The sequence below is a fragment of the Gymnoscopelus braueri genome (assembly GCF_963280865.1).
Source record: "Gymnoscopelus braueri genome assembly, chromosome: 14".
In the NCBI taxonomy this organism is placed as follows: Eukaryota; Metazoa; Chordata; class Actinopteri; order Myctophiformes; family Myctophidae; genus Gymnoscopelus; species Gymnoscopelus braueri.
Window position 1 is genome coordinate 52,712,757 of NC_137619.1, and position 27,453 is coordinate 52,740,209.

At 45.1% G+C, this 27,453-nt stretch overlaps 1 protein-coding gene across 1 annotated transcript; it reads left to right on the plus strand.

Annotated features, from left to right (window-relative positions):
• LOC308099925 (uncharacterized protein) lies at window positions 1-26,750 on the plus strand. Its single transcript, XM_080448789.1, has 8 exons — window positions 1-124; window positions 8,702-8,768; window positions 9,079-9,538; window positions 21,199-21,336; window positions 23,770-23,880; window positions 24,369-24,446; window positions 24,953-25,066; window positions 26,304-26,750. Exons 3-8 carry the CDS (start codon window positions 9,492-9,494, stop codon window positions 26,542-26,544), a joined length of 729 nt encoding a protein of 242 aa, XP_080304915.1. The 5' UTR covers window positions 1-124; window positions 8,702-8,768; window positions 9,079-9,491; the 3' UTR covers window positions 26,545-26,750.
• Window positions 26,751-27,453: the final 703 nt, after the last annotated feature.

Sequence of the window (27,453 nt, forward strand, 5' to 3'; positions counted from 1 at the left end):
CTGACACACAAGTGGAGGCACGCATTGCTGCCTGTCTGGCTGACATCTCGGAGTGGATGTCGACGCACCTCCTGAAGCTCAACCTGGACAAGACCGAGCTGATGTTCCTCTAAATGACTGTAATGTAATGTAATGTAACAGTTAAACTTTCAGCAACTCTAGAGAGAACAATAATAGGAAGGACATAGCGAAACTAGCTCAGCTCAGCACTCGGGAGTTACTTACAAACCTAAGCTCAGCGTTTTTCGAGTTTGTTTCGCTTCCGTAAACCAGTGGTTCTCAAACTTTTTCATGTCAAGGTCTCAAGGACCCCCAAATTGACACTTATTAGCCCGCGGACCCCCATTTCAAAAGATATGCCAGGGACCCCCATAAGAGAAGATTTTTTTACGGCTCTAGCAGTGATTCTCAACCATTTTAATTTCAAGGACCCCCAGTTTGACATGCATTAGGGCTACAGACCCCCATTTAATGGCATTTCTATCACTTGGACCGCAATTTATATTGTAAAATCTATGTCAATTTAACTCTGAGAGTACAAATGGAACCAAATGGACCCGTTTGGTCCATTTGGTTCCATTTGTACACTCTCAGAGTTACAGACCCATAAGGGTCCATTTGGTGCCTAATCTATCATTTAGTTGGGGACCCCCTGGAACTCCCTCAAGGACCCCTGGGGGTCCCCGGACCCCACTTTGAGAACCAATGCCGTAAACAACATGATGTTCACTCAACACTTATTGCGACTCTTCCCGCTGTAGCACCGTTTCCCCGGCCGGTGATCAACCTGGGATACTATCCGTCACCAGATCCAGATGGATCCTACTCGGATCTCGGGTCTCCTCAGTCTCAGGTAGGGTTACTACTCAAAATATAATGACACTTGCATTGTAAGGGGAAATTCAAAATATAGATCCCATATAGATCAGTGGTTCTCAAACCCTTTAATTTCAAGGACCCCCATAACTCTCAAACAGGGTTGGGAAGTAAAGGATTACATGTAACGCCGTTACGTAATCAGAGTAAAAAAACGGTAACGTTTTACAGCAGGCCTACATTTTAAAATGTGTAATCTGGATTACAGTGTGTAGTAACGGGGGTTACAGGCGGATTACATTCTTCCCTTCCCCTCATCAATTTTACAAACAAGTTATACATTATTATAACACCAAACAACCACCCGCCAGAGCGCACACTCCGCATAGGCTGCAATGGATTCGTGGAGACGGGCAGAGCGCACAGCGCGCACCTCTGTCAATATGGTAATGGTAGACACGAAGACACCAGACAGTTCTCTGGTTGAGATTCAACATCAAGTGAAACGCTGCACATAACCAGTGGTAGCAAGCCTATATTCCAGTTTAAATGCGTGGAAGCCAAGCAACACTTTTGAGAGAGAGTGAGGGGGGAGAGAGAGAGAGTGCATGAGAGAGCGCGCGAGAGAGAGAGAGAGAGAGAGAGAGAGAGAGAGAGAGAGAGAGAGAGAGAGAGAGAGAGAGAGAGAGAGAGAGAGAGAGAACCCGACGTCGGATCAACAGCAATCCAAATTAATAACTGCAAACAGATCATACAAAAATAGAGAGAAGCCGTGATCTCACCGCTCTGATGGACAATAAATATAACCCTTTTTGATCCAAATGGGAAGTTTAGTAGCCAATTAGAATTAAATCTGCTCAAACTGACTCATACACTGATACAGAACCATATACCGGTAGGCTAGATATTGCCACTGTCAGTTGGAAAAACTTTTCCTTTTAAAAAAATATTATTTTAAAACAATTTACAATGGTGGGAAATTCTACAAGCTATTGTTATTAATATTTAAGAAATACTATATTTTAAATAGTGAAAAATCAACTAAAGTCATTGGGCCTCATGCAGCAACCGTTCTTAAGAGAAAATTTCTTCTTAAAACAACTTAAGAAGTTTTTAAGAAGATTTTGGTATACTCCAATGTTTTCTTAGCTGTGATCTGTTCTTAGGTAAGAACAGAACCTACGCACACTTTCTTAAAAGGACATTTTTTCTTAGACCCACTTAAGGCAGGTACACATTGCAGGACCTTAAAGTGCTCGGGGGGTTATCTGATCGTTAAGCATTACACACTGCAGGAGTTTATTTCTTGAAATCGTTGTGGTCTTCACAACAGGATTGATCCCCGACAAGGGCTGACACACTGTAGGATAGTTCACTGTAGGATAGTTCACTAGGATGCTATCTCCAGAGTCAGACCCAATACATACATTTGAGTTTATTCCAATTCATTTTAATCGACGTATCCCGTGATATGCCTCTCTCCCTCTCCCCCCTCTCTCGCTCTTTCTCTCTCTCTTTCTCTCTCTCTCGCACGTCAAGTGCAGAAGCGGTCAGTGACAGCGTTGCCATGTCCGCTTATTATAAGCGACTTTGGGCTTGTTTTTCTGTAGAGTTGCTTGTAAATATTGGTTGTTGCGGGGTGCATTTTTTGGGCTTATTTGTATAGTTGCTTATTTGGCCTTGTTTCCTAATGTTGTTTAAACAACACATAATATGTATTTGTCCGCAGACCCCCCTTCTGTAAATATGTTGTGACATCATAGACCCCCATACAAGATTTGTGTGGATTTGGAAAATATTCCACAATTTTCTCAAGATTTTTCTTTGAAAATAGCTGCGACGCGTTGTGAGCTTGTAGATCGGCTATTTTCAAATATCCAATGTATTTGTAAATAGGTTTAAAGTGCTCAAGTGGCCTTTTCTTGGGCTTGTTTTCATAGACCTGGTTGCTTATTTCTCTCGCAACATCTGGCAACGCTGTTCTGACACAACGTGCACATGCTGCACACTCTCACACACACACACACACACAGAGCTCGCTCTCGCTCGCTCTCACTCTCTGTCTGTCTCTCTCTCTCTGTACAATTCCTCTAAAATAAACAGCCCACCAGGCTCGCTCACTCTCTCCTTTTGTTTTATAATGTTAACTTAATACAGGACTGGACGATAATATTGCGGTAGGGACTGTTTGTTGTGGTCAGATCCAGCGACGCCCCCCTATCCACGGTGGCTGTAATGTGCTCTCATTGGCTGTAGCGTGCATCTCCTCGCAAGGTGGTCGCAGCCCCGTTCATAGTGTATGATATTGTCTGCTGTCCTGTCCCAGACAGAGCTGAATATCTAACATGGTAGTTATCTGAAAACGGTCGGAAAGCCGTCGCAGAGCGGATAATCGCGGCCATATCGTCTCGCGGTGCCTTTCACACACAGCGAGCATTATCTCGCAGATCAAAGGCCGATCTGCGTCAGATCGGGAGGTTTTGTCGGCGAGCGCCAAAAAATGTCGGCGACAGCAATATCGGACCCAATCTCCTGCAGTCTGTACGGGCCCTTAAGGCAGGTACACATTGCAGGACCTTAAAGTGCTCGGGGGGTTATCTGATCGTTAAGCATAACACACTGCAGGAGTTTATTTCTTGAAATCGGCTGTCATAATATCGTTGTGGTCTTCACAACAGGATTGATCCCCGACAAGGGCTGACACACTGTAGGATAGTTCACTAGGATGCTATCTCCAGAGTCAGACCCAATACATACATTTGAGTTTATTCCAATTCATTTTAATCGACGTATCCCGTGATATGCCCCTCTCCCTCTCCCTCTCCCCCCTCTCTCGCTCTTTCTCTCTCTCTCTCTCTCTCTCCCTCTCTCTCTCTCTCTCCCTCTCGCAGTGGGTACAGCCACACATGATGGGATGGGATGGGATAGACGGGCGGAAGTCCCATACACACCCATGTTAAGTTTAAAACCGGAAGAACGGTCGCGATAACATGGGTGTGTATGGGACTTCCGCCCGTCTATCCCATCCCATCCCATCATGTGTGGCTGTACCCTACCCAGTCAAGTGCGCAGAAGCCGTCAGTGACAGCGTTGCCATGTCCGCTTATTATAAGCGACTTTGGGCTTGTTTTTCTGTAGAGTTGCTTGTAAATATTGGTTGTTGCGGGGTGCATTTTTTGGGCTTATTTGTGTAGTTGCTTATTTGGCCTTGTTTCCTAATGTTGTTTAAACCAGTGGTTTAAACAACACATAATATGTATTTGTCCGCAGACCCCCCTTTATGTAAATATGTAAATATATGCCATCACTGACCCCCATACAAGATTTGTGTGGATTTGGAAAATATTCCACAATTTTCTCAAGATTTTTATTTGAAAATAGCTGCGACGCGTTGTGAGCTTGTAGATCGGCTATTTTCAAATATCCAATGTATTTGTAAATAGGTTTAAAGTGCTCAAGTGGCCTTTTCTTGGGCTTGTTTTCATAGACCTGGTTGCTTATTTCTCTCGCAACATCTGGCAACGCTGTTCATAACAGCGAGCACATGCTGCGCACACACACACACACACACAGAGCTCGCTCTTGCTCTCACTCTCTGTCTGTCTGTCTGTCTGTCTGTCTCTCTCTCTCTCTCTCTCTCTCTGTACAATTCCTCTAAAATAAACAGCCCACCAGGCTCGCTCACTCTCTCATTTTGTTTTATAATGTTAACTTAATACAGGACTGGACGGTAATATTGCGGTAGGGACTGTTTGTTGTGGTCAGATCCAGCGACGCTCCCCTGGCCACGGTGGCTGTAATGTGCTCTCATTGGCTGTAGCGTGGATCTCCTCGCAGACCCTTTCATAATGTATGATACTGTCCGATCTCCTGTCTGGGACAGAGCTGAATATCTAACATGGTAGTTATCTGAAAACGGTCGGAAAGCCGTCGCAGAGCGGATAATCGCGGCCACATCGTCTCGCGGAACCTTTCACACAGAGCGAGCATTATCTCGCAGATCAAAGGCCGATCTGCGTCAGATCGGGAGGTTTTGTCGGCGAGCGCCAAAAAATGTCGGCGACAGCAATCTCGGACCCAATCTCCTGCAGTGTGTACGGGCCCTTAAGAAGTCTTTAAGAAGATTTTGGTATACTCCAATGTTTTCTTAGCTGTGATCTGTTCTCAGGTAAGAACAGAAGACACACACACACACACACTGAAGAGGACTCTTATAGGGGGTGGCCTTTGAGTTCTTGTGACATGTTTGTGCAAAAATAATTAATTCTCAAAGTTTCTTCTATTCTACAGTTGTATACTATAGGATTTGAATTACAAAAATATTTTTATCATATCTTTAGAGCAAAAAAGGTTCTCAAAAGTGTGGTCTGGGGACCCCCAGGGGTCCTTGAGGGAGTTCCAGGGGGTCCACAGCAAACGAGGAACAGTTTAATCACTTTAACCCTATTTTATACTTTGTTTGAAAATAGCCGATCTACAAGCTCACAACACGTCCCATTACTGGCCATTTTGAGCTTGTAGATCGGCTATTTTCGAAACATTTTGATAAATCTTGAAAACATTTCCCTCTCAGAAAATATTTTCAGGTGGGGGTCCTTGACATGAAAATGTTTGAGAACAACTGCTTTTAGAGTTTTCAATGGGTCTGAAATTACAATCTAACCCAAACAGACCCGGTTGAGTTGAAGCCCAAACCCAATCCCATAACCCCCACCCAACCCACCCTCATTGCCCCCCCATACCCCCACCCCCATATCCCCGACAATCGCCACACCCCCATTTTCCCACCCCCTTCCTACCTGAAAGCCCCCCTATACCCACCCGTCACACCCATCCCCATACCCCCCACACAGCCCCCTAGACCCCTCCTTGCACCACCATATCACCCACCACACCCCTATTTCCACCCGATTACATACCAAGCAGCTGCTACCTTAAAGACCCTCCATATCCACCCACCAGCTTTCAGTAATAAAATGTTTTATATCCACTACTAACGCTACTCCTGAACATGAAATATGGATAACATGCTAATTTCAGCAAATTTACATTGATGTCTGGTGATATGTTGATTAATGTGAGAGAAATAATAAAATACATTCATTAATTCAATACAATAATTTGTTCACTTCAGAAGTACCACCACAGAATATTGATTTATTTATTTTTATGTTTGGAGTCTGGTGTTCAACCATCTTTAGACTTTAGTTTAGGTATTCTTTACTTCATTCTCTCAACTTTATTTCTGTGTGATTTCCTGTGATTTCTGTGAGCAGCAATCACACACAGGTGTGACTGCAGGCAGAGCCATGCAGTCATGCCTTATATGGGGATTGGTGGGGCGGCTACCTATGGTAATTAGGCTTAACTGGCACACCCCTTCAAGTTACGAGGATTGGGATTCATCATCATAAGAACATACGAACAATTCTGCCTTTTAAGAACGTTTCATGAATCTGACTCGACTTCTCTTAGGAATTCACTTAGGAAGAAATGTAAGAGGAAACATTAGGAACTTATTGCTGCATGAGGCCCATTGATAGTGCAAGTTCACATTTCATTTGAATGAAAATAACTTGTGGGGAAAATACATAAAATCTGTAATCTGTGATTCTAATGTGATTAATGTGACCCCTACAGTCAGTGAAGTCCAGGGCTGAATGTGACAAATATTGGGCCTCATGCAGCAATAAGTTCCTAATGTTTCCTCTTACATTTCTTCCTAAGTGAATTCCTAAGAGAAGTTGAGTCAGATTCATGAAACGTTCTTAAAAGGCAGAATTGTTCGTAACTATGTTCTTGATGATGATGAATCCCAATCCTCGTAACTTGAAGGGGTGTGCCAGTTCATCCTAAATACCATAGGGAGCCGCCCCACCAATCCCCATATAAGGCATGACTGCATGGCTCTGCCTGCAGTCACACCTGTGTGTGATTGCTGCACACAGAAATCACAGGAAATCACACACAGAAATAAAATTGAGAGAATAAAGAATACCTAAACTATAAGTCTACAGATGGTGGAACACCAGACTCCAAACATAAAAATAAATACATTAATAGTTCTGTGGAGGTACTTCTGATGAATGTGAATGTATTTTATTATTTCTCTCACATTAATCAACATATCACCACTAGACATCAATGTACATTTGCTGAAATTAGCTGTTAAAAATGTTATCCATATTTCATGTTCAGGAGTAGCGTTAGTAGTGGATATAAAACATTTTATTACTGAAAGCTGGTGGGTGGATATGGAGGGTCTTTAAGGTAGCAGCTGCTTGGTATGTAATGGGGTGGAAATAGGGGTGTGCTGGGTGATATGGTGGTGCAAGGAGGGTGTAGGGGGCTATGTGGGGGGTATGGGGATGGGTATGACGGGTGGGTATAGGGGGGCTTTCAGATAGGAAGGGGACTGGAAAATGGGGGTGTGGCGAATGTCGGGGATATGGGGGTGGGGGTATGGGGGGTGATGAGGGTGGGTTGGGTGGGGGGTTATGGGGTAGGTATGGGGCTTGGGCTTCAACTCAACCGGGTCCGTTTGGGTTAGATTGTAATTTCAGACCCGTCTCAAACATTTTCATGTCAAGGACCCCCAAATTGACATGCATTTGGCTGCAGACCCCCACCTGAAAATATTTTCTGCCAGGGAAAATGTTTCAAGATTTATCAAAATGTCTCGAAAATAGCCGATCTACAAGCTCAAAATGGCCAGTAATGGGACGTGTTGTGAGCTTGTAGATCGGCTATTTTCAAACAAAGTATAAAATAGGGTTAAAGTGATTAAACTGTTCTTCGTTCCCCCTGAAACTCCCTGAAGGACCCCTGGGGGTCCCCAGACCACACTTTGAGAACCACTGCTCTAAAGATATGATACAAATATTATTGTAATTTAAATCCTATGTTATACAACTGTAGAATTGAAGAAACTTCGAGAATTAATTATTTTTGCACAAATATGTCACACTTAAGAACTCAAAGGCCAGCCTAAGAGTGCTCATCAGTGTGTGTAGATTCTGTTCTTACCTGAGAACAGATCATAGCTAAGAAAACATTGGAGTATACCAAAATCTTCTTAAAAACCTCTTAAATGGGTCTAAGAAAAAAAATCCTCTTAAGAAAGTGTGCGTAGATTCTGTTCTTACCTAAGAACAGATCACAGCTAAGAAAACATTGGAGAATACCAAAATCTTCTTAAAAACTTCTTAAGTGGGTTTAAGAAGAAATGTCCTCTTAAGTACCGTTGCTGAATGAGGCCCATCGAGACCAATAGGCTATGACTTTGTACAAATATTGGTAATTTCCCAATATATAATTTTATGAAATAAATGGGTTATATTTCACAGATAGTTACACTATTCTTGTACTATATACAAATTTAATCATCCTTAACCTTCAAGTTAAATTCATTATTTCCGTGGACTTAAAAATCATCGCTTTATTCTTCTTGCCCTGGCATTTGTCAAAAAGTTGACAACACCAAAGGCCAAGTGGCCTTGCCCCTAAAATGGTAAAACTTATATCTAGTTATATTTAATTAAATAGAGTTTTGCTTAAAAGTAGGCCTAATCCAAAAGTAACTGAAAGTAACTGGTAGCCTAGTTACTTTTTAAATTGGGGTAATCGGATTACGTTACTGATTTTTAGCAAGTAACTTGTTCTGCTCTCAGAGTTACAGACCTGTAAAGGGTCCATTTGTGATTAGCCTGCCCTGGTGGACAATGTGTTAACCCTCACATCTAAAGTGTGTGTGTGTGTGTGTGTGTGTGTGTGTGTGTGTGTGTGTGTGTGTGTGTGTGTGTGTGTGTGTGTGTGTGTGTGTGTGTGTGTGTGTGTGTGTGTGTGTGTGTGTGTGTGTGTGTGTGTGTGTGTGTGTGTGTTATAGGAAGCCGCTCAATTTGGAGGAGGCGTTGTTTCCTTTACCCATGATTGTTGTCTGCTGTGTTTGACAAGTATGCCAACATTATTGTATGTAACAATGTTCTGCCTTATATGCACTTTGTAACTGGCTGTTTTCCCATTATCTGACTGCACTGGCAGTGTTTGTCCTTTGTACAAGGCATTCTTGTACTTCTGTTTATGTGGACATAAATAATGTACTTCTGTTTATGTGGACATAAATAATGTGTGTGTGTGTGTGTGTGTGTGTGTGTGTGTGTGTGTGTGTGTGTGTGTGTGTGTGTGTGTGTGTGTGTGTGTGTGTGTGTGTGTGTGTGTGTGTGTGTGTGTGTGTGTGTGTGTGTGTGTGTGCAAAAACTGCAGGTCATATTCCTCATTGGTTGAAGGATTCAAGACGAAGACTGAAGGGCCGTTCACACACCAAACACGCACTGCACATGCAGCTGTGTCAGAGCCCACCCAGAGGCAGAGGGAGAGAATAGAATAATCGTAATCAATAAAAAGACCATAATCAATCAAATCACTAAAAGCCGATGCTTGTTTCCATAGTGGTATACGCTCAAAAACAATCAGCACCCAACCAACACAGAAAACAACAGAGAAAAGCTCAAGAAAAAGACTAATATAGTTTAAACAATTAAAACAAAAACACAACAGGAAGAGGGGAACAGGGATAGAGACACACAGAGACTACCACGAGGGAGTGGGAAGTCTACAACCTAAAACCACATATCCATAGTTATCGCCATAGTCGTGCTCTATGTGAACGGCCCTTTATGCTGGAAGGCATGGATCCTGATAACTCTCACCTCAACAATGGCAGGTTGGTCTCAATGGGCCTCATTCAGCAACGGTACTTAAGAGGAAATTTCTTCTTAAACCCATTTAAGAAGTTTTAAAGAATATTTTGGTATACTCCAATGTTTTCTTAGCTGTGATATGTTCTTAGGTAAGAACAGAATCTACGCACACTTTCTTAAGAGGATTTTTTTTCTTAGACCCATTTAAGAGGTTTTTAAGAAGATTTTGGTATACTCCAATGTTTTCTTTGCTGTGATCTGTTCTCAGGTAAGAACAGAATCTACACACACTGATGAGTACTCTTAGGCTGGCCTTTGAGTTCTTAAGTGTGACATATTTGTGCAAAAATAATTAAATCTCGAAGTTTCTTCAATTCTACAGTTGTATAATATAGGATTTAAATTACAATAATATTTTTTATCATATCTTTAGAGCAGTGGTTCTCAAAGTGTGGTCTGGGGACCCCCAGGGGTCCTTCAGGGAGTTTCAGGGGGTCCACAGCAAACGAAGAACAGTTTAATCACTTTAACCCTATTTTATCCTTTGTTTGAAAATAGCCGATCTACAAGCTCACAACACGTCCCATTACTGGCCATTTTGAGCTTGTAGATCGGCTATTTTCGAGACATTTTGATAAATCTTGAAACATTTTCCCTGGCAGAAAATATTTTCAGGTGGGGGTCCGCAGCCAAATGCATGTCAATTTGGGGGTCCTTGACATGAAAATGTTTGAGACGGCTCTGAAATTACAATCTAACCCAAACGGACCCGGTTGAGTTGAAGCCCAAGCCCCATACCTACCCCATAACCCCCCACCCAACCCACCCTCATCACCCCCCATACCCCCACCCTCATATCCCCGACATTCGCCACACCCCCATTTTCCAGTCCCCTTCCTACCTGAAAGCCCCCCTATACCCCACCCGTCACACCCATCCCCATACCCCCCACATAGCCCCCTACACCCCTCCTTGCACCACCATATCACCCACCACACCCCTATTTCCACCCCATTACATACCAAGCAGCTGCTACCTTAAAGACCTTCCATATCCACCCACCAGCTTTCAGTAATAAAATGTTTTATATCCACTACTAACGCTACTCCTGAACATGAAATATGGATAACATTTTTAACAGCTAATTTCAGCAAATGTGGAACTTTCAGGGGTTAAATACCGTATAACGCATGGAAAGTTAGTACCATCTAGCGGACTATCAGGGTTATTACAACAAAGACCGTTTAGCAGTATTAAAACAGTATTAAAACGTCCTAAAACTTCTGATTGGTGCGGGAGATTATTATGGATAATTCATTATACTCAGGGGCAATATACCTATTATCGGTATGGCACTTTATGGCTGGTGAAACTGTTGTAATGTAAAATACATTTAACATATATTTCTTCCAAAGGAAGTTGCGCCTTTTATGGGGCTTATACGCATGCGCCGAACTTGTTGTTGTTCAGTGTGAAATAAGTTCGATGGAGATTGGAGGGGGAAATGGTATGTACGGAGTAATAAGCTGCAAACATAACTTAGAGTTGTGCAAACATTCCATCTGTACAAGTTTTGCTTTCCGTAGTATGCTATGCTCATTATTGGTTGCTTATATGTGTTTATATTTCCATTTTCAACAGTTAAATTACCTGCTAAGAACCTACAACAATTACTACTGTGAACAAAGGGTTAGCGTGTGGACTAGGACAAAGCTAGCCGCTCATAAACGCAGACTGGCACATTAGGCTTTTCTTCTCAGTTTTATTCAGGGTTTAATTGTATTTGTGTGTATTATGTGTGTTTGTGAGAGTGGATGGCATAAAAGGAAAAAAGACACGTCCTCTTTTGTGTGGTTTTTATTGTAGGAAATAATCGTTGAGTAATTAATACCTAAACCTCTGACCATCGAGCCCTTTTACGGAGGGATCACACTCCCAAGATAGGAAAGAAATAGGCCTGTTTTGGTAAATTCCGTACAGTAATTTAACATCCTGGTATAACCAGCGGTTATTTTACATCTGTGTCTTGTGGGAGTGAGACACAGAAACGTATATGTACGGCGATGTTATGAAGCCAGTCTGCGCGACGAAGCTAACGCTAGGCTAGCTTCGTCTTTGGTAGAGAAAGGGTGCTAAACCACGACGGTTCGGACGAGAGCTGGTGCTATCCTCGCTGCATGGAGGTGGACCGGGACGGACGATCGGTGGAAGCAAGGCCTACTCTGCAAAAGACAAGCGTCACCGTGGCGGAGGAGCATCACCGTTACAACGGAGCAAGCACCCGTGGACGCCATTGTTTACATCTACTGAAAGTGAAAGTAGTTGCGGCTGTAAGAAACGCTGTCAACTACCCATCTACTGTGTCTTGTCTCTCAAATGATGCACAAATGATGCAAAGTATGGATGCATAAACTGTCATAAGGGATGCTTTGTTGCTAAAAGTGCATCGACGTTACTAAGAACTTGTTGCTTGCTAATGCTAAAAAACTGTTGTGCTAACGGGGAAGTCCTTTGAGTGACGTCATCGCCGCCATCTTGATTGTAGGAAGACCCCATAAGTTTAAGCTAATGCTAAAAACGTGTGCTAACGGGGAGGGCCTGTGAGTGACGTCATCGCCGCCATCTTGGACCACAAAGGAGACGCCCACGTCAAGGTATCTACGTTTGGGGTGCATTGACTTTATACCACCACAAGGTGTCACTGTTATCACCAAAGGAAAGGAGTGACTTTGATTCCCTGGTCATACGTTTTGGCTGCATTGACTTTGTACAACCACAGGGTGTCACCGTTTATGTACAACCACAAGGTGTCACTGTTTTGCCACCAGATTGACTTTGTACAACCACAGGGTGTCACCGTTTGCTACTGAGGGAAATAGTGACTTTTTTCACCTGTTTAGTGCCAAAGAGATGACAACTTTAGATGACTTGAGGGTTCAACGCTCTGGCGTTCAAAGGGAGTTCTCCAAGTGTGTGAACAGGATTGAGAGGGGGTTTGATGTACTCACTGAGGATGCACTGGCAAATGAACAGATGAAGCTTACATCATTCCATGAGGCACTATGGAGTGTTACCGATGATTATCTGGCTTTTATGGATGACATTCTACTAGCAGACAGGGACACTGACCATGATGCGGTGGTGGACGGTGTGACACAGAGAGCAGACAGCTGCAAGAAAAGGTACGATGATGTCATGCTGAAGCTCAAGGACACATTATGGACTTGTACAGTGGCAAACAAATACCACAAGGTGAAACAGAGACTAGGGGCTGACCTTGATGACGCTAAGAGCCTGGGACAGGATGTTACTCAGGCACAGTATGATACAGTGCGTGATGTCTTGGCCGCAGGTGTCGCTGAACTCGGGGGGGTAGTAGACCGGTGGGCATACTCTGTCCCTAGAGACAATGGTGCTGAGATGCGGGAGTCCCTTGAGGACATTGACCGAGAAGTGAAAAAGGTGATGAGAACATTAAAGGGCCAAGTTCAGGACATCATGAGAGGGTCGCCATTGCCTGGGCGGCGTGGGCTGCTGGGGCCACCGGCACCTACCTTCAACCTCGCTCCCAAAACGCCTCCTCAAACCTATCCTGCTCCTGGCCTACCATCACTCACTGCACCGGCTGTCAGCATTAACGTGGCTCCACCAGTCAACGTGGCACCACCAGGCATCGGAGCACCAACAGCGCCACCACTGGTTCAGCAGGTACCAGCACCGCCCCAGCAGGGCGGTGGGTTTGTTCAGCAGGGCGCGCCAGGGTTAGCCGCTGCTGCAGTAGCTGCTGCGGTGCCGAAGTTAACTATAGCCCGAATGGCTCTTCCCAAATTCAGTGGTGACAGAAGGGGCTATTTCCGTTGGAGAGAGGAGTGGGTCAGATTGCAAAGAATGGCTGACCCGTCGGGCTCCCCAGATCTGCTGCTGCATCACTTGCGGGACAGTATAACTGACACTGTGACAAACGAACTCAGGCTGGGCTATTGTTACACCGCACAAGATGTGTTTTACTTGCTGGATGAGCGATATGGTGACGTGTCGCGGATTACGGAGGACATTATCATGGAGCTGCAGGAGCTGCCGGCAGTGCGCGAAAATCAGCCGGGAGAGACATTACACTTGATCCAAGAAGTGGAGCGAGCTGTACTGGACCTGACTGCTTTGAGGTGCGCAGGCGCTATTAACAATCCATTAGTAGTCCGTACATTGGAGAGCAAGTTGCCACACTATCTGCTTGACCGGTGGCTTGCACATAGTTGTGACCCAGTGAACGGGGTCACCGCGCTAAACCGATTTGACAGATTTTTGGCGTTTCTGAGCGGCCAGAAAACCATTCTGGTGCGACGCGAACAATTACAGACTAAACGACCGGTTCCTGCCAGGACGGGCGGGCCGGTACCGCCTCCCAGCAGGTCAACAGGGAAAAATCCGCAGGAGCGGCGTGCGTACACCAGAGCCTCGGTGCGCGGGGAGAGCTACACGTCGCAGGGGTCCTGTGTGGTCTGTGGGGAAGAAGGGCACACTGGACTATTGTATCGGTGCAAATCTTTCCGAAAGGCCAGCGTGGCTGAAAAGAGGGAGCACGCAAGAAAGACCAGGGCGTGTTACAGGTGCTTGGACCCTATGCATGATGGGGCCTGCACAAAAGACTTTATATGCAGGAAAGCGGAATGCAAGAAGGGTGAGGCATCACCCGACCATCACTACATGCTCTGCCTCAACAAAGCACCATCGCCTGGTGTCACCAGTGCCAAGAGCAGTAGAGAAGGCTCTGCTAAGGGGAGTGTTGCCAAGGTGGAGCAGAAGAGGAGCGCTCGGGGGCCTACAGAGCAGCAGGAGGCCGCACTGGCTGCAGCGAAGCTGTCGCCCGAGCAGTTAGAAATAATTCGCAAAGCCTTTACAAACAAAGCAACGACTGTGTGTGCGGACGGTGAGAGGTCGAGCGATGGCCCAGTTCTTTTCATGTTACTTGATGTAACAACGAAGCGAGGGGACTGGGTGGGGGCGTTAATCGATATGGCATCGGATACGAACTATGTCACCCACCAGGCAGCCGAGAGACTGGGTCTAAATGGAGAGCCCGTCACGCTTGTGGTGCATGGGGTTGGGGGGATGATAACAAAAGTCGAAACCAAAAGGTATTCTGTGGGCCTGAAGGTGGGGACGAAGAGAGGAACATGGAGCAACCATGACATGTATTGTTATGGTCTGGACGAGATCGCAAGGGTGGGCTACACTGTGGACTCGGGGCGTCTAGAGAGATTCTTTCCGGGTGATGTGAAGTCAGGGGACCTGCGGCGGCCTAACAAGGTTGAAATGCTCATCAGCGCGCGGGAGGGTCGTCTCGCTCCTCAACGGATGAGGAGACACGGTGATCTAGTGCTGTGGGACGGGCCCCTCGGGAAGACTGTAAGCGGGGTGCATCCTGAACTGTCTGAGGTGGTCGAGAGAGCGACTTTGACTCAAACCCATTGCGCCCGGACCATGAGAGCGGAGGCCATCACGGTCGAGGTACCCCGAAGCGGTCCAGGACGAAGCGGGGCAGTTGCTAAGACTATGGCTATCTGTAACTCTGAGGTCTTGAAGTGGCTCGAATGGGACAGCATTGGGGCCGCCTGTGATCCGAAGTGTGGCGGCTGCCGGTGTGGCAGGTGTGCGCCTGGAGGGAAGGAGATGTCGTTGGCCGACGAGAGAGAGCTCGAGGTCATTAAGGGCGGCTTAACCTACCGACTGGAGGATGCACACAGCAAGGAGCCGCACTGGGATGCTAGCTATCCCTGGAAGGAGGACCCTTCTACACTTCCAAATAACCGCAGAGCAGTTGAGGCCACATTCAGGAGGTCTGAGAAGCGCCTTGAAAAAGACCCAGCGTGGAAAGAGGCCTACAAAGGACAGATGCATGACATGCTAGAAAGGGGGGCTGCTGTTCTACTGTCGCAGGTTGAGATGGACAGATGGAACGGAGCTGTGTGGTGGATCAACCACCTTGTCGCTCCTAACCCTCACTCCACCTCCACACCAGTCCGGATCGTGTGGGACAGCAGTCAGGAGTTTAAGGGCGTGAGCATGAACAGTATTTTGCTCAAGGGCCCAGACGTCTTGAACCCCATTCGTGCCGTGCTGCTGCGGTTCCGGGAAGGGGAGCACGCCGCCATCGGAGACATCTCTAAGATGTATAACTCTGTGTGGTTGGAGGAGAGGGAGGTGCACCTTCACCGGTTCCTCTGGAGGGACTCACCAGCAGAGGAGATCAGGGACTACGCTGTGGTGAGGGTCAACATGGGGGACAGGCCGTCCGGCTGCATCGCGCAGGTGGCTATGCGAGAGACAGCCTGCTTGCCTCAGTTCAGCGATCGGGCGGAGGAGAAGAGCATCATCGTTGACAACGCATATGTCGATGATTTATTTGCTTCCCACAATGACCCTAAAAGACTGGGTGAGATTCTGGAGGGGGTCACGACCATTCTGGCAGCTGGGGGGTTCCGTCTGAAACCCTGGGTGCGGTCTGGCCACAGTGGGAGGGGAGAGGAAGGACCTGCCAAGCCTGAGACATTGTTGTTGCCCAACCAGTTGCGGGAAGAGGACAACAAAGCCTTGGGGGTGGGTTACCTTGTTGAAGAGGACAGGCTCTTCATCATGGTGGGGGTCAATTTCTCCACAAGGAAGAGGAAAATGCGGGTCGAGGAGGACCTCGCTGAAGCAGAAGTGGAGGAGAAGACGCCAGACCCTCTCACACGCCGTGTGCTGCTGAGTCAGGTGGCGGGACTCTATGACCCCATCGGCCTCGCTACGCCTATGAAGCAGAAGGGTGTAATTTTAGTCAGGAAAGCGTTTCAGGCGGCCGGGCAATTAGTCAAGGACACTTGGGATGCCCCGCTACCTGACGAACTTCGACGGAAGGCAATCGTCCTATTTCGGGAGTATGCACGTTTGAGTTCGGTCTCCTTCCCCAGGTGTATTACGCCTCCCGGCTGGGTGGGCAAACCCTGGGGAGTTACATTCTCCGATGGGAGCTCGGAGTCCTATGGTGCTGTTATGTACCTTCGCTGGGAAACCCAGAGCGGGACCATGGTGCGTTTGGTGGAGTCAAAGGCCAAATTGGCTCCACTAGACCAAAAAGGCGACGCTGTGAAGGCGGAGATCTGCGGGGCTGTCTTTGCCTCCCGGCTTAGAAAGTTCATGGAGAAGCAAGGCCGTCTGGAGATTGAACGATGGTTTCACCTAATCGACAGCCAGACGGTGTTGGGAGCCATACAAAAAGACAGCTATGGCTTCCAAACTTTCTTTGCCAACCGGGTGGGAGAGATCCAGAAGGCGGGGCCAGTGACAGATTGGTGGTGGGTTTCCGAGAAAGACAATATAGCTGACCTCGTCACCAGGGATGGGTGTTCTCCCGAGCAGCTGGACAAGGGCTCTATATGGCAGAACGGTCCAGCGTTCCTAATCAAACCGCTCGGGGAATGGCCCATAAAATCCGCTGCAGAGGTAGCTGCTGCGTCAAGAGAGGAGGTGAGAACGCTACAAAGGAAGGCGTTCTCTGCCGTCACAACCAGGGCCCAGGCATTAAGACAACACCAGGGCAGTGACAAAGTTGCTTTGCCAGTCAACGACAATGGGTTGTCAACAGTCAGTGACACAGGGCCTATACCAGGAACAGACGGAGGATCTGCGACAGCAGTGCCTGATGACCGAAGACAGAAGTTGTGGGGCACGGGGCTCATCGATCAAGTGGACTTGACGAAAAATCGCTCTCTGTCGTTCTTCTGTGGGGTTGTGGGCTATGTGCGCAGATTCCTCTATATGTCGCTCAGCAAAACCAACCATCGTGTACAACGGGGGGCTGTACTGTTGGTCAAAGAGCGCGAGGCAGCATTGATGGACTTGTGTCTTGCTGCCCAAGCAGGTGTGTCATTCCCCACAACTACCCTTAATCGCTTGGTGGTGGGGAAAGATCAGGCTACAGGCCTGTGGTTGTGCCGTGGTCGCATCCAATCCGCGAGCAAGAGCGGTGGCATTCCCCTGATCCCGTATGGAGCGCGGCTCAGCACCCTCCTGGCCGAGGAGGCTCACAGCATCAATCATGAGGGGGTTGCTGGAACAATCCTGCGGATAAGGGGAAAGGCGTGGATTGTGCAGGGCCCGCGAGTTGTGCGCAGGGTGATCGACAAATGTGTGGAGTGCCGGAAGAGGAGAGCTGAGTTAAGCACTCAGATCATGGGTGATCTCCCGGTGGAGCGTACAAACCCTGCACGTCCATTCGAGTACACTGCATTGGATTTGTTCGGGCCATACACTGTGAGGGACTCGGTGAGGAATCGCGTCAAGAAGAAAGTCTGGGGTGTGGTTTTCAGTTGCATGGCCTCACGGGCCATTCACGCGGACTTGGTCGTTGACCTGTCAACTGAGGGCTTTCTCCAGACCTTCCAGCGGTTCACTGCTCTAAGAGGCCATCCACGTAAGCTATGGTCTGACCAGGGGACCAATTTTGTAGGGGCAAGACCTGCACTGGAGGACCTCTACACGTTCCTGGCGGCCATAAATAAAGATATGGTCCAACACAGAGCGGCTGTGACTGGAGTCGACTGGGCGTGGAAGTTTAGCCCAGCAGATTCACCGCACCGCAACGGGGCAGCAGAGGCAGCTGTCCGCATCATAAAGAGAGCACTGAGCAGCGTGGGAGGGACTGAAGACCTAACGACGTTGGAATTCCAGACTCTTCTTTTCCTCGCTGCTAACCTCTCTAATGAGAGACCGATTGGTGCCCGGACTCAGCTCCAAGAGGAGTCCGTGGACATCATCACACCAAACTCGCTTCTGTTAGGGCGAGTGGACCCCGAGGGAGATACCAGGGGTTTCGACTTCCCTGATTACCCTTTCAGTCGGCTGCGGGCGGTCCAACTGGAAGTGGATAAGTTCTGGAAGAGATGGAGTCAGCTAGCAGGTCCACACCTGTTCGTCAGGCAGAAGTGGCACGTTTCATCCCGGAACGTGGCTGTCGGCGACGTCGTGTGGGTGGCGGACCAGAACGCTCTGCGGGGTCGATTCCGGCTGGGTCGTGTCGTGGAAGCAGTTCCAGATGGTCGGGGTGTCGTAAGGGACGTCAAGGTGCGGACTTGTCCGTGCGCACCCATCAGCTGGTCCCAGGTGAAGAAGGACGAGGTTTCGTGGCAATCAACCATCCTTCATCGCGACGTACGGAGGCTGGTGGTCCTCATTCCGGCGGAAGATCAACAATAGGTTGATAAGTCCTCTTGAAGGGTACCCAAACAAAAAAGACTAAAGACTTTTGTGTGTTGTGTGCATTTATTTTATAGTTAACGGGTATCCCTTGAGGGCGCTGAGTGGTTAGAGGGCAAAACCAACACTCAGTTAGGAGCGAGGCGGTGGTGCTGACCTCCTTAAGTAAAATTAAGGTGTTTTTTGTATTCGTTATAACCACCTTAGTTATTTATTTGCGAGACCTTTTTGAGTCTATTTATATTTAATAGTAATTATTTAATACTTTTTTACATTATGCATGTTGGCTACAGTATGTGTGGCCTGTTTTGTTTACAACACAGCCCAAATGGGAGGTGTGGAACTTTCAGGGGTTAAATACCGTATAACGCATGGAAAGTTAGTACCATCTAGCGGACTATCAGGGTTATTACAACAAAGACCGTTTAGCAGTATTAAAACAGTATTAAAACGTCCTAAAACTTCTGATTGGTGCGGGAGATTATTATGGATAATTCATTATACTCAGGGGCAATATACCTATTATCGGTATGGCACTTTATGGCTGGTGAAACTGTTGTAATGTAAAATACATTTAACATATATTTCTTCCAAAGGAAGTTGCGCCTTTTATGGGGCTTATACGCATGCGCCGAACTTGTTGTTGTTCAGTGTGAAATAAGTTCGATGGAGATTGGAGGGGGAAATGGTATGTACGGAGTAATAAGCTGCAAACATAACTTAGAGTTGTGCAAACATTCCATCTGTACAAGTTTTGCTTTCCGTAGTATGCTATGCTCATTATTGGTTGCTTATATGTGTTTATATTTCCATTTTCAACAGTTAAATTACCTGCTAAGAACCTACAACAATTACTACTGTGAACAAAGGGTTAGCGTGTGGACTAGGACAAAGCTAGCCGCTCATAAACGCAGACTGGCACATTAGGCTTTTCTTCTCAGTTTTATTCAGGGTTTAATTGTATTTGTGTGTATTATGTGTGTTTGTGAGAGTGGATGGCATAAAAGGAAAAAAGACACGTCCTCTTTTGTGTGGTTTTTATTGTAGGAAATAATCGTTGAGTAATTAATACCTAAACCTCTGACCATCGAGCCCTTTTACGGAGGGATCACACTCCCAAGATAGGAAAGAAATAGGCCTGTTTTGGTAAATTCCGTACAGCAAATGTACATTGATGTCTAGTGGTGATATGTTGATTAATGTGAGAGAAATAATAAAATACATTCATTAATTAAATAAAATAATTTGCTGTCTACTTCAGAAGTACCTCCACAGAACTATTAATTTATTTATTTTTATGTTTGGAGTCTGGTGTTCCACCATCTGTAGACTTATAGTTTAGGTATTCTTTACTTCATTCTCTCAATTTTATTTGTGTGTGTGATTTCCTGTGATTTCTGTGTGCAGCAATCACACACAGGTGTGACTGCAGGCAGAGCCATGCAGTCATGCCTTATATGGGGATTGGTGGGGCGGCTCCCTATGGTAATTAGGATGAACTGGCACACCCCTTCAAGTTACGAGGATTGGGATTCATCATCATCAAGAACATAGTTACGAACAATTCTGCCTTTTAAGAACGTTTCATGAATCTGACACAACTTCTCTTAGGAATTCACTTAGGAAGAAATGTAAGAGGAAACAATAGGAACTTATTGCTGCATGAGGCCCAATGAGGGCTGCATGGGCAATATATCCATATATCAATATTATATCTACTTGATATCTAATGGGATTTTTGATATTGTAATATTGTGAATTGGCTTTTCTGGTTTTAAATGATAAGCAAACTGACACAATCGCCTGTACTGACTGTTATAGCTGTTCTATTATTTGCCTTAACCACTTACTAATTATATAGGCATTACTGATGAGTATGTATCAAAAATTACATTCTGTGAAAGTGAGAGCACTAAGTCATCCCACCAATATCAGTAATCACAGTTTTTGAGAGCTGTCATAGCCCTAGCAGCCTTTTTAGTATGTCGAGCGACAGGCAGCGGGCCCATTTAAAGCATGATCATCAATTCTTCTAAACATTTACAGTTGTCAGTTGCTGCACATTAGTTGAAGTGGTGCTGAACTCCTTCTGAAATGTGTTTGGATTAGTCAGAGAGAAAATGGTAGTAGCCTGGTTTTGTGCGCGGTCGGTCCGGGGGGGCGGTGTTCATGCACTCTGCCTCCCGGCCCGGCTTTGACTTGTTCCGCCACTGCCAGGTGCCCTCCATGAGCCATGAAGCAGGAATGCAGGAATGCCCCTCCCTGCTCACCTAGGAAGAGCAGAGTTGATATTCAAGGCAATCCAATGACAACACTAATAGCAGGCCATCACAGAGCAAATAGCATATTTTATTTTGTATATCGCCCAGTCCTACCTGATTCCGACAATATTTATTTTGCCTTTGCTTTGAGTGACACGACATTGAATAAGACACAGTGGTATTCACAGTATCATCCAGGAGACTCAAGGGAAGACAGAGCTACCTGCCAGCAGTGATGTGGCTGTGGACAGTGAGCCCTCTATGGTTCCACATGGTCACGTCAAAACAACCACCGGAACTCAAGAGAGCAGGTTGGAGCACAAGATGTTTCTTTTTTCTATCCTACATAATTGACTTGGTATTTAGATGCGTATCAGTGTAAATTAGAGTGAAGAGTGAATGGTCCATGAATCTCCATTTTAACTTGTATCTTAACAGTTCTCTAAATTGCGACTTAGCATTAGTGTTTGTAGTACAATATGCATGTAGTAGTAGTAGTAATGATAATAATAACTTATTATTGTTGTTGTTGATGCTTTGGTTGACAGCATACATCTGTTTGGTTTTAGTAGGGGGTACTAACCACCAAAAATGGCCAAATCGTTACGCGGCGGATAAAAGCATGAAATTTGATACAGATGTCCCTTGGGTCATCCTAAAACATCCTAGAAGAGGTGCCCAAAAAAATCTTAAACAGGAAGTGAGTTATGGACAAAATTCAAAATGGCCACCTAAACTGTTGACCGTTGACTCAAAAGACACCAAAAGAATCTCCAAAAAGCATACAATTTGGCACATATGTCTCTTGGGTCATCCTAAGACATCCTAGAAGGGGTGCCCAAAGGAATCTGAAACAGGAAGTGAGTTATTGACTAAATTGAAAATGGCCGCCTAGTGTTGTCGATTGACTCAAAAGACAACTAAAGAATCTCATAAAAGCATACAATTTGGCATACATGTCCCTTGGGTCATCCCAAGACATCCCAGAAGGAGTGCCCAAAAAAATCTTAAACAGGAAGTGAGTCATTGACAAAATTGAAAATGACCGCCTACAGTGTTGTCGATTGACTCAAAAGACAACTAAAGAATCTCATAAAAGCATACAATTTGGCATACATGTCCCTTGGGTCATCCTAAGACATCCTAGAAGGGGTGCCTGAAATGATCTGAAACAGGAAGTGAGTTATTGACTAAATTGAAAATGGCCGTGTACAGTGTTGACAGATGATGCAAAATACACTCATAAAAAATAATCTCATAAAAGCATGACATTTGGTACAAATGTCCCTTGGGTGATCTGAATGCATCCTAAGGGGTGCCAAAAAAAGTTTTAATAGTCTCTCAATGGAAAACACTCCTCCCACACGGGCTGCACTGCTACAATATTCAAATCGAGCAGCCAATCTGGCATTTGGTCCAGAAGCCTGAAAGCTATGCAATCTCTACCATCTCCTGACAAATATGGATGGATTAAAGTCGCTGATTCGTGGACACCTTTATGGACACTCTTGCCAGAGGCTGCTTAAGTTTGTAGAGAACTCAAGTGTGGCTGCAAAGCTGAGCCCTTCTGTTCGAGAAAGTGTAGATGCCGGGATGCTGGGTTACCTTGCAGAGCATTATGCCAATGTGCTGGTAATTGCGAAATGGCACACATGAATACATGTAGTTACTAAACACTAATCACAAAAAAACAGTAATGATCAAGAAGAAAATACATGAGAAGATAGTGTAAAACAAGCAAGAAGATGTAGAGTGCAAAATAAATAAGATGCAGAGAGTAAAATAAGAATATGCAGAGAGTTAGATAAATAAAGAAGATTCAAAGAGTACAATAAAAAATAATGCAGAAAGTAAAATAAATAAGTGATGTAGAAATGAAAACAGAAGGTAGACTACAAAATACGGCAGGTTATGCACTGCATAACCTGTTGTATTGAGTCTGCATAATATGCAGACTGCCATGGTCAACTGTTTAAACAGCCATTTAGAATTTCTTCAACATGGTCCCTTCCTAAAAGGTTTAATAAACAAGCAAACAAACAAATAAATAACCCCTTCTAGGATATATTAAGAAGCACTCAATGTACGTACCAAATTATACACTTTTATGATGTCCCTTTATGTTTTCTTTTGTGTCAACTGCTTTAGGCGGTCACTTGCTGTTTAAAACCTTTTTGGGCACCCCTTGTAGGATGCGTTCAGATCACCCAAGGGACATTTGTACCACATTTCATGCTTTTATGAGATTCTTTAGGTATCTTGCATCTTTCAACACTGTAGGCGGCCATTTTCAATTTAGTCAATAACTCACTTCCTGTTTCAGATTATTTTGGGCACCCCTTCTAGGATGTCTTAGGATGACCCAAGGGACATGTGTGACACATTTTATACTTTTTGGAGATTCTTTAGTTGTCTTTTGAGTCAATCGACAACACTAGGCGGCCATTTTCAATTTGGTCAATAACTCACTTCCTGTTTCAGATTTTTGTGGGCACCCCTTCTAGGATGTCTTAGGATGACCCAAGGGACATGTGTGCCACATTTTATGCTTTTTGGAGATTATTTTGGTGTCTTTTGAGTCAACGGTCAACAGTTTAGGTGGCCAGTTTGGATTTTGTCCATAACTCACTTCCTGTTTAAGATTTTTTTGGGCACCCCTTCTAGGATGTTTTAGGATGACCCAAGGGACATCTGTATCAAATTTCATGCTTTTATCCGCCGCGTAGCGATTTTTCACTTAGTGCCCCCTACTATTTCAGCTTGTGCAGGTGCAGGTCTCCTGCACCTAGCTATGAGTCCATGAAAAGTGACTGGTCCATGGGTCTACCTTACAACTTCAAAGGAGATGTACCTCATCCAGACGACTCGTGGTGAGAAACCAAAAAATACCTCAGGTTGTAGAAACTACACCGTTCTAACTCTACAGGGATGCACAATTAATCTCATTTTAATCGTGCCTCCCGGTTATTTTGGATTCTCAAAATGAAATGAGCATGATTGACCGATATTGATATTTAAAATGCGTTAATCAAATGCAAATCAAACTCTCCCTAAACTACTTCCTTCGGAGCCTGTCAGTATGGATTACAGGGAATATTTAATTGAGTCCCTCAAGTTTAACATTATAATGCGGGAGATTCTTCCACACATTCACAGCGATGTCATTAATGTAAACAGCAGCGTGAATGTGGAAACAAATGTCTCGTAAGCGTCATACATTACATGTTGTATAATGTGAAAGCAGTGCTATGTTTATGTGACAGTGCAATAACATGAATGATGAATAATCGTAATAATAATAATTATTATGATTACCAATATATATCGTTTGCCAATATAAAGTTCTGCTTCGTTGCAGTGTGTCCGTGAAAAGTGACTGGTCCCTGGATCACCATTGTAACTTTAAAGAAGGTGGTCCTCATCAAGACTCATCATGGTGAGAAAATCTAGACAGCTGAATTAATGAACTAGATTTGAAGGCCGCTACGTGGTCTTCAAATCCAGTCCTATATTGCGCTGATCAGAGCAAGGGTCACCGAGGTATTGCCATTTGAAGTGTTAAACACTGCTGCAACACTGCTGAAGTACCCCATACAGTATGTGTGCAATTTAGTTTTTTTTCTTTGTGTGATGATTCTCGTGCCAGACCCCTGAACAGCATTTGAGCCAAGTTTGGTGCGGATTGCAAGTCTGCATTTTACGTTTGTGACGTCCACGTCCACCCATTAGGCAATTTTGATATAGGATAATGACTATTGATAATAATAGAAGTTAATTGTTGATTTTATTTTTTGTTTTACAATTATATATTTTTATAGTACATGCTAAAACAAAGATATTCAGTAATTGAGGCCTTTGGCCTGCTTGCAGAAATACTGTATGATGATGATTGACTTTATTTTTATTTCTGCAAGCTATAGGCTTTGGCTGCATGGTTTTCAGGCTCCAGAAGGAGAGCTCAGACTGTCCCTCTCCCAGCTGTGTGTCCATGAAGAGTGGCAAGTCAATGGATCGACCCATGAGCTTCAAAAGACAGACTATCTCTCCTGAGCTGAGGTGAGGAAGCTTGGTCATCACTGAAGACTTTGGAATGTTAAGCAAAGCAAAGTTGCCAGAAATGCCTGAAAAAACCTATCCACCCACAACATGAAGATCGAGCTCCTGCGCTGTGGGGAAGGTGTCGGGTTTATATCCTTAAATGTTCCATATATTCCCAGAAGGACGTAGGCCTACTTTAGGGCAGGCTACCCAAGTTGAGAGACCTCGCTCTCTCCATAACAATATTCCAGCTAATTCCTTTCCGTATGTACGCGCTTGTATGTCTTAACAGAGCTAGATCTGCTAATGCATAGATCTGAATGACTGTTATAGCACTTGTTTAAATGGGTGAATGATCAAGCATTAACTTATAACATTGTAAATATGATAGATTGTTCACTCGATTTTTATGACTTATGTCACTTCCATTGAAGTATTTGAAAAAAAAGAACAGTTGGGAGGTTTTTGGCCATTTATGTGCTTTTTTTCGGTCTGACTTTGTCATTCTAATCCAGGGGTTTTCAACTGATTTTGACCCAGGGACCACCATCCTGACTAAGAGCAACCTGGGGACCACCACTATTGTGCGTGGTGGGTCCATATAATATCTAATAAAATACAGTGATTTTGTTTGAATATGATGGAATATGATTAGGGATTACTGTGATTATGGTAAGCTCACATTTCATATCACACACACACCATACAGTAAGAACTCCTGTAAGTTATTAAAAGTAAAAAAATAAATAAATAAAACGTTTTTTTTTATTTTTTTAATGCATAGCCAGGGACCACCTGCAATACCTCCGTGGACCACCAGTGGTCCGCGGACCATCGGTTGAAAACCCCTGTTCTAATCAATGATGGAAAAAAGTTTAGTTTAGTCAGAAGCGCTTTTTAATACTTTTCATTGGTTCAATATTTGTAAAACCCACACACAGACGTAAAGGTTTATAGCACTGATTTATTTTTAAAAAAAGTTGAAAAATGGAGATGGCGATATATTCACAAGTCGCACTCTATGCAGAATATGCAAGCAATGTCATGATGCTGCCGGCATGGTGTTCCAGTATTCAAAATGTGCACACGTTCACACATGACACCAAAATCAAATATGCAGACACATTGCCTGCGAATCTTGTATATCTGAACGGGGCTTTATAGTAGACTATTGTTTCTGTCTTTCACTCTGCACCCATATCTTGTTCTCTCTAACACTATCTATGTCTATCTCTGTTCACCCTCCTCTCCCCAGTGAGTTGACCTCCAGTCTACTGACTGCAGACCATGCCAGATGCCCTGTGTGTTCCTCCATCCTGAGGGACCCAGTCTCCATCCCCTGTGGACACAGTTACTGCAAGCTCTGCATCAATACCTACTGGTCCCAGCCAGGCCCTGCAGGAGACTACGTGTGCCTCCAGTGTGAGAGGAGCTACCCAACCCGTCCTGAGCTCTCTGTTAACGTAGCATTGAACTGTGTGCTGCAGGCTCTCTAGCAGACAGGCTGTAGTCCAACTTGTGGTGTTTGCTCCAGCAAAACACGTCGAGCCATCAAGACCTGTGTGACGTGTAATGTCTCCTACTGTGAGAAGCATGTCGGCGATCATTACACTGTCCGAGGACTGCAGGAACACACCCTGGTCCAGGTCAATGAAGATAAAATACTATGGGAGAATGGAGGTCAGAGAGAACTGTGACCCCCCCCCCCGACACATGGAACACAGTGCAGTTTTGTCTCGGAAGAACCAACGGGTATTCCCGGTGTTTTGTTTACAAGAGTTGTGAACAGTACATTCTCTAGGCTTGTTTTTTCGGGTTTATGTGAAACGGTTGCTCGACCTGCCGTGAGGACATTAACGCAGCGGACTGTAGTTTAAACGGGAGAACCGGTGGAGAAGAGGATTCGCCGACTGGTCGCTCATCAACGCTGACGTGGAGACAGGACTTGCGCCGCCGTGGAATATACACTGTGGAATATACCCTGTGGAATATGCCTTGTTACTCATTCATTCAAGCCCGTGGAGCCCTCGTGAACTTGGCCGTGACTCGCGCAGAGCTGTGAGTAAAAAGGAGGATATCTGACACTGACTGAACGTGTTGCTAAGGAGTTTTTGTATTTTCTTATCTTCTTTTATTTTGTGCACCAACGTATGGGCCCCACCGATTACAAAATCCAAGCGCTTGGTATTACTTGAACATTTGCTCTGAGTGAATTGTGAACCCCCCCCCACACACACAAACACACACACATTATTTTTGTGTTGGTTTGGAAATATCCCTGAAGGGTAAATTGTTCTTTCAAGGTTTAAGAAGTGTTGAAAGTCTATAAGTAGGGTTTTTGTTAATGTCAAGGTGGTCCATCTTTAAATTATTTATTGTCAACTGTTATAAAATTGAGTGTTTAT

What these genes read in the sequence shown, in the direction of transcription:
- LOC308099925 (XM_080448789.1), top strand. Translation starts at nt 9,492, where the DNA reads ATGCTGGAAGGCATGGATCCTGATAACTCTCACCTCAACAATGGCAG. An exon ending in CCTCATCCAGACGACTCGTG is followed by an intron (nt 23,881 to 24,368) that starts GTGAGAAACCAA and finishes GCTTCGTTGCAG; the next exon opens with TGTGTCCGTGAAAAGTGACT. An exon ending in CCTCATCAAGACTCATCATG is followed by an intron (nt 24,447 to 24,952) that starts GTGAGAAAATCT and finishes CATGGTTTTCAG; the next exon opens with GCTCCAGAAGGAGAGCTCAG.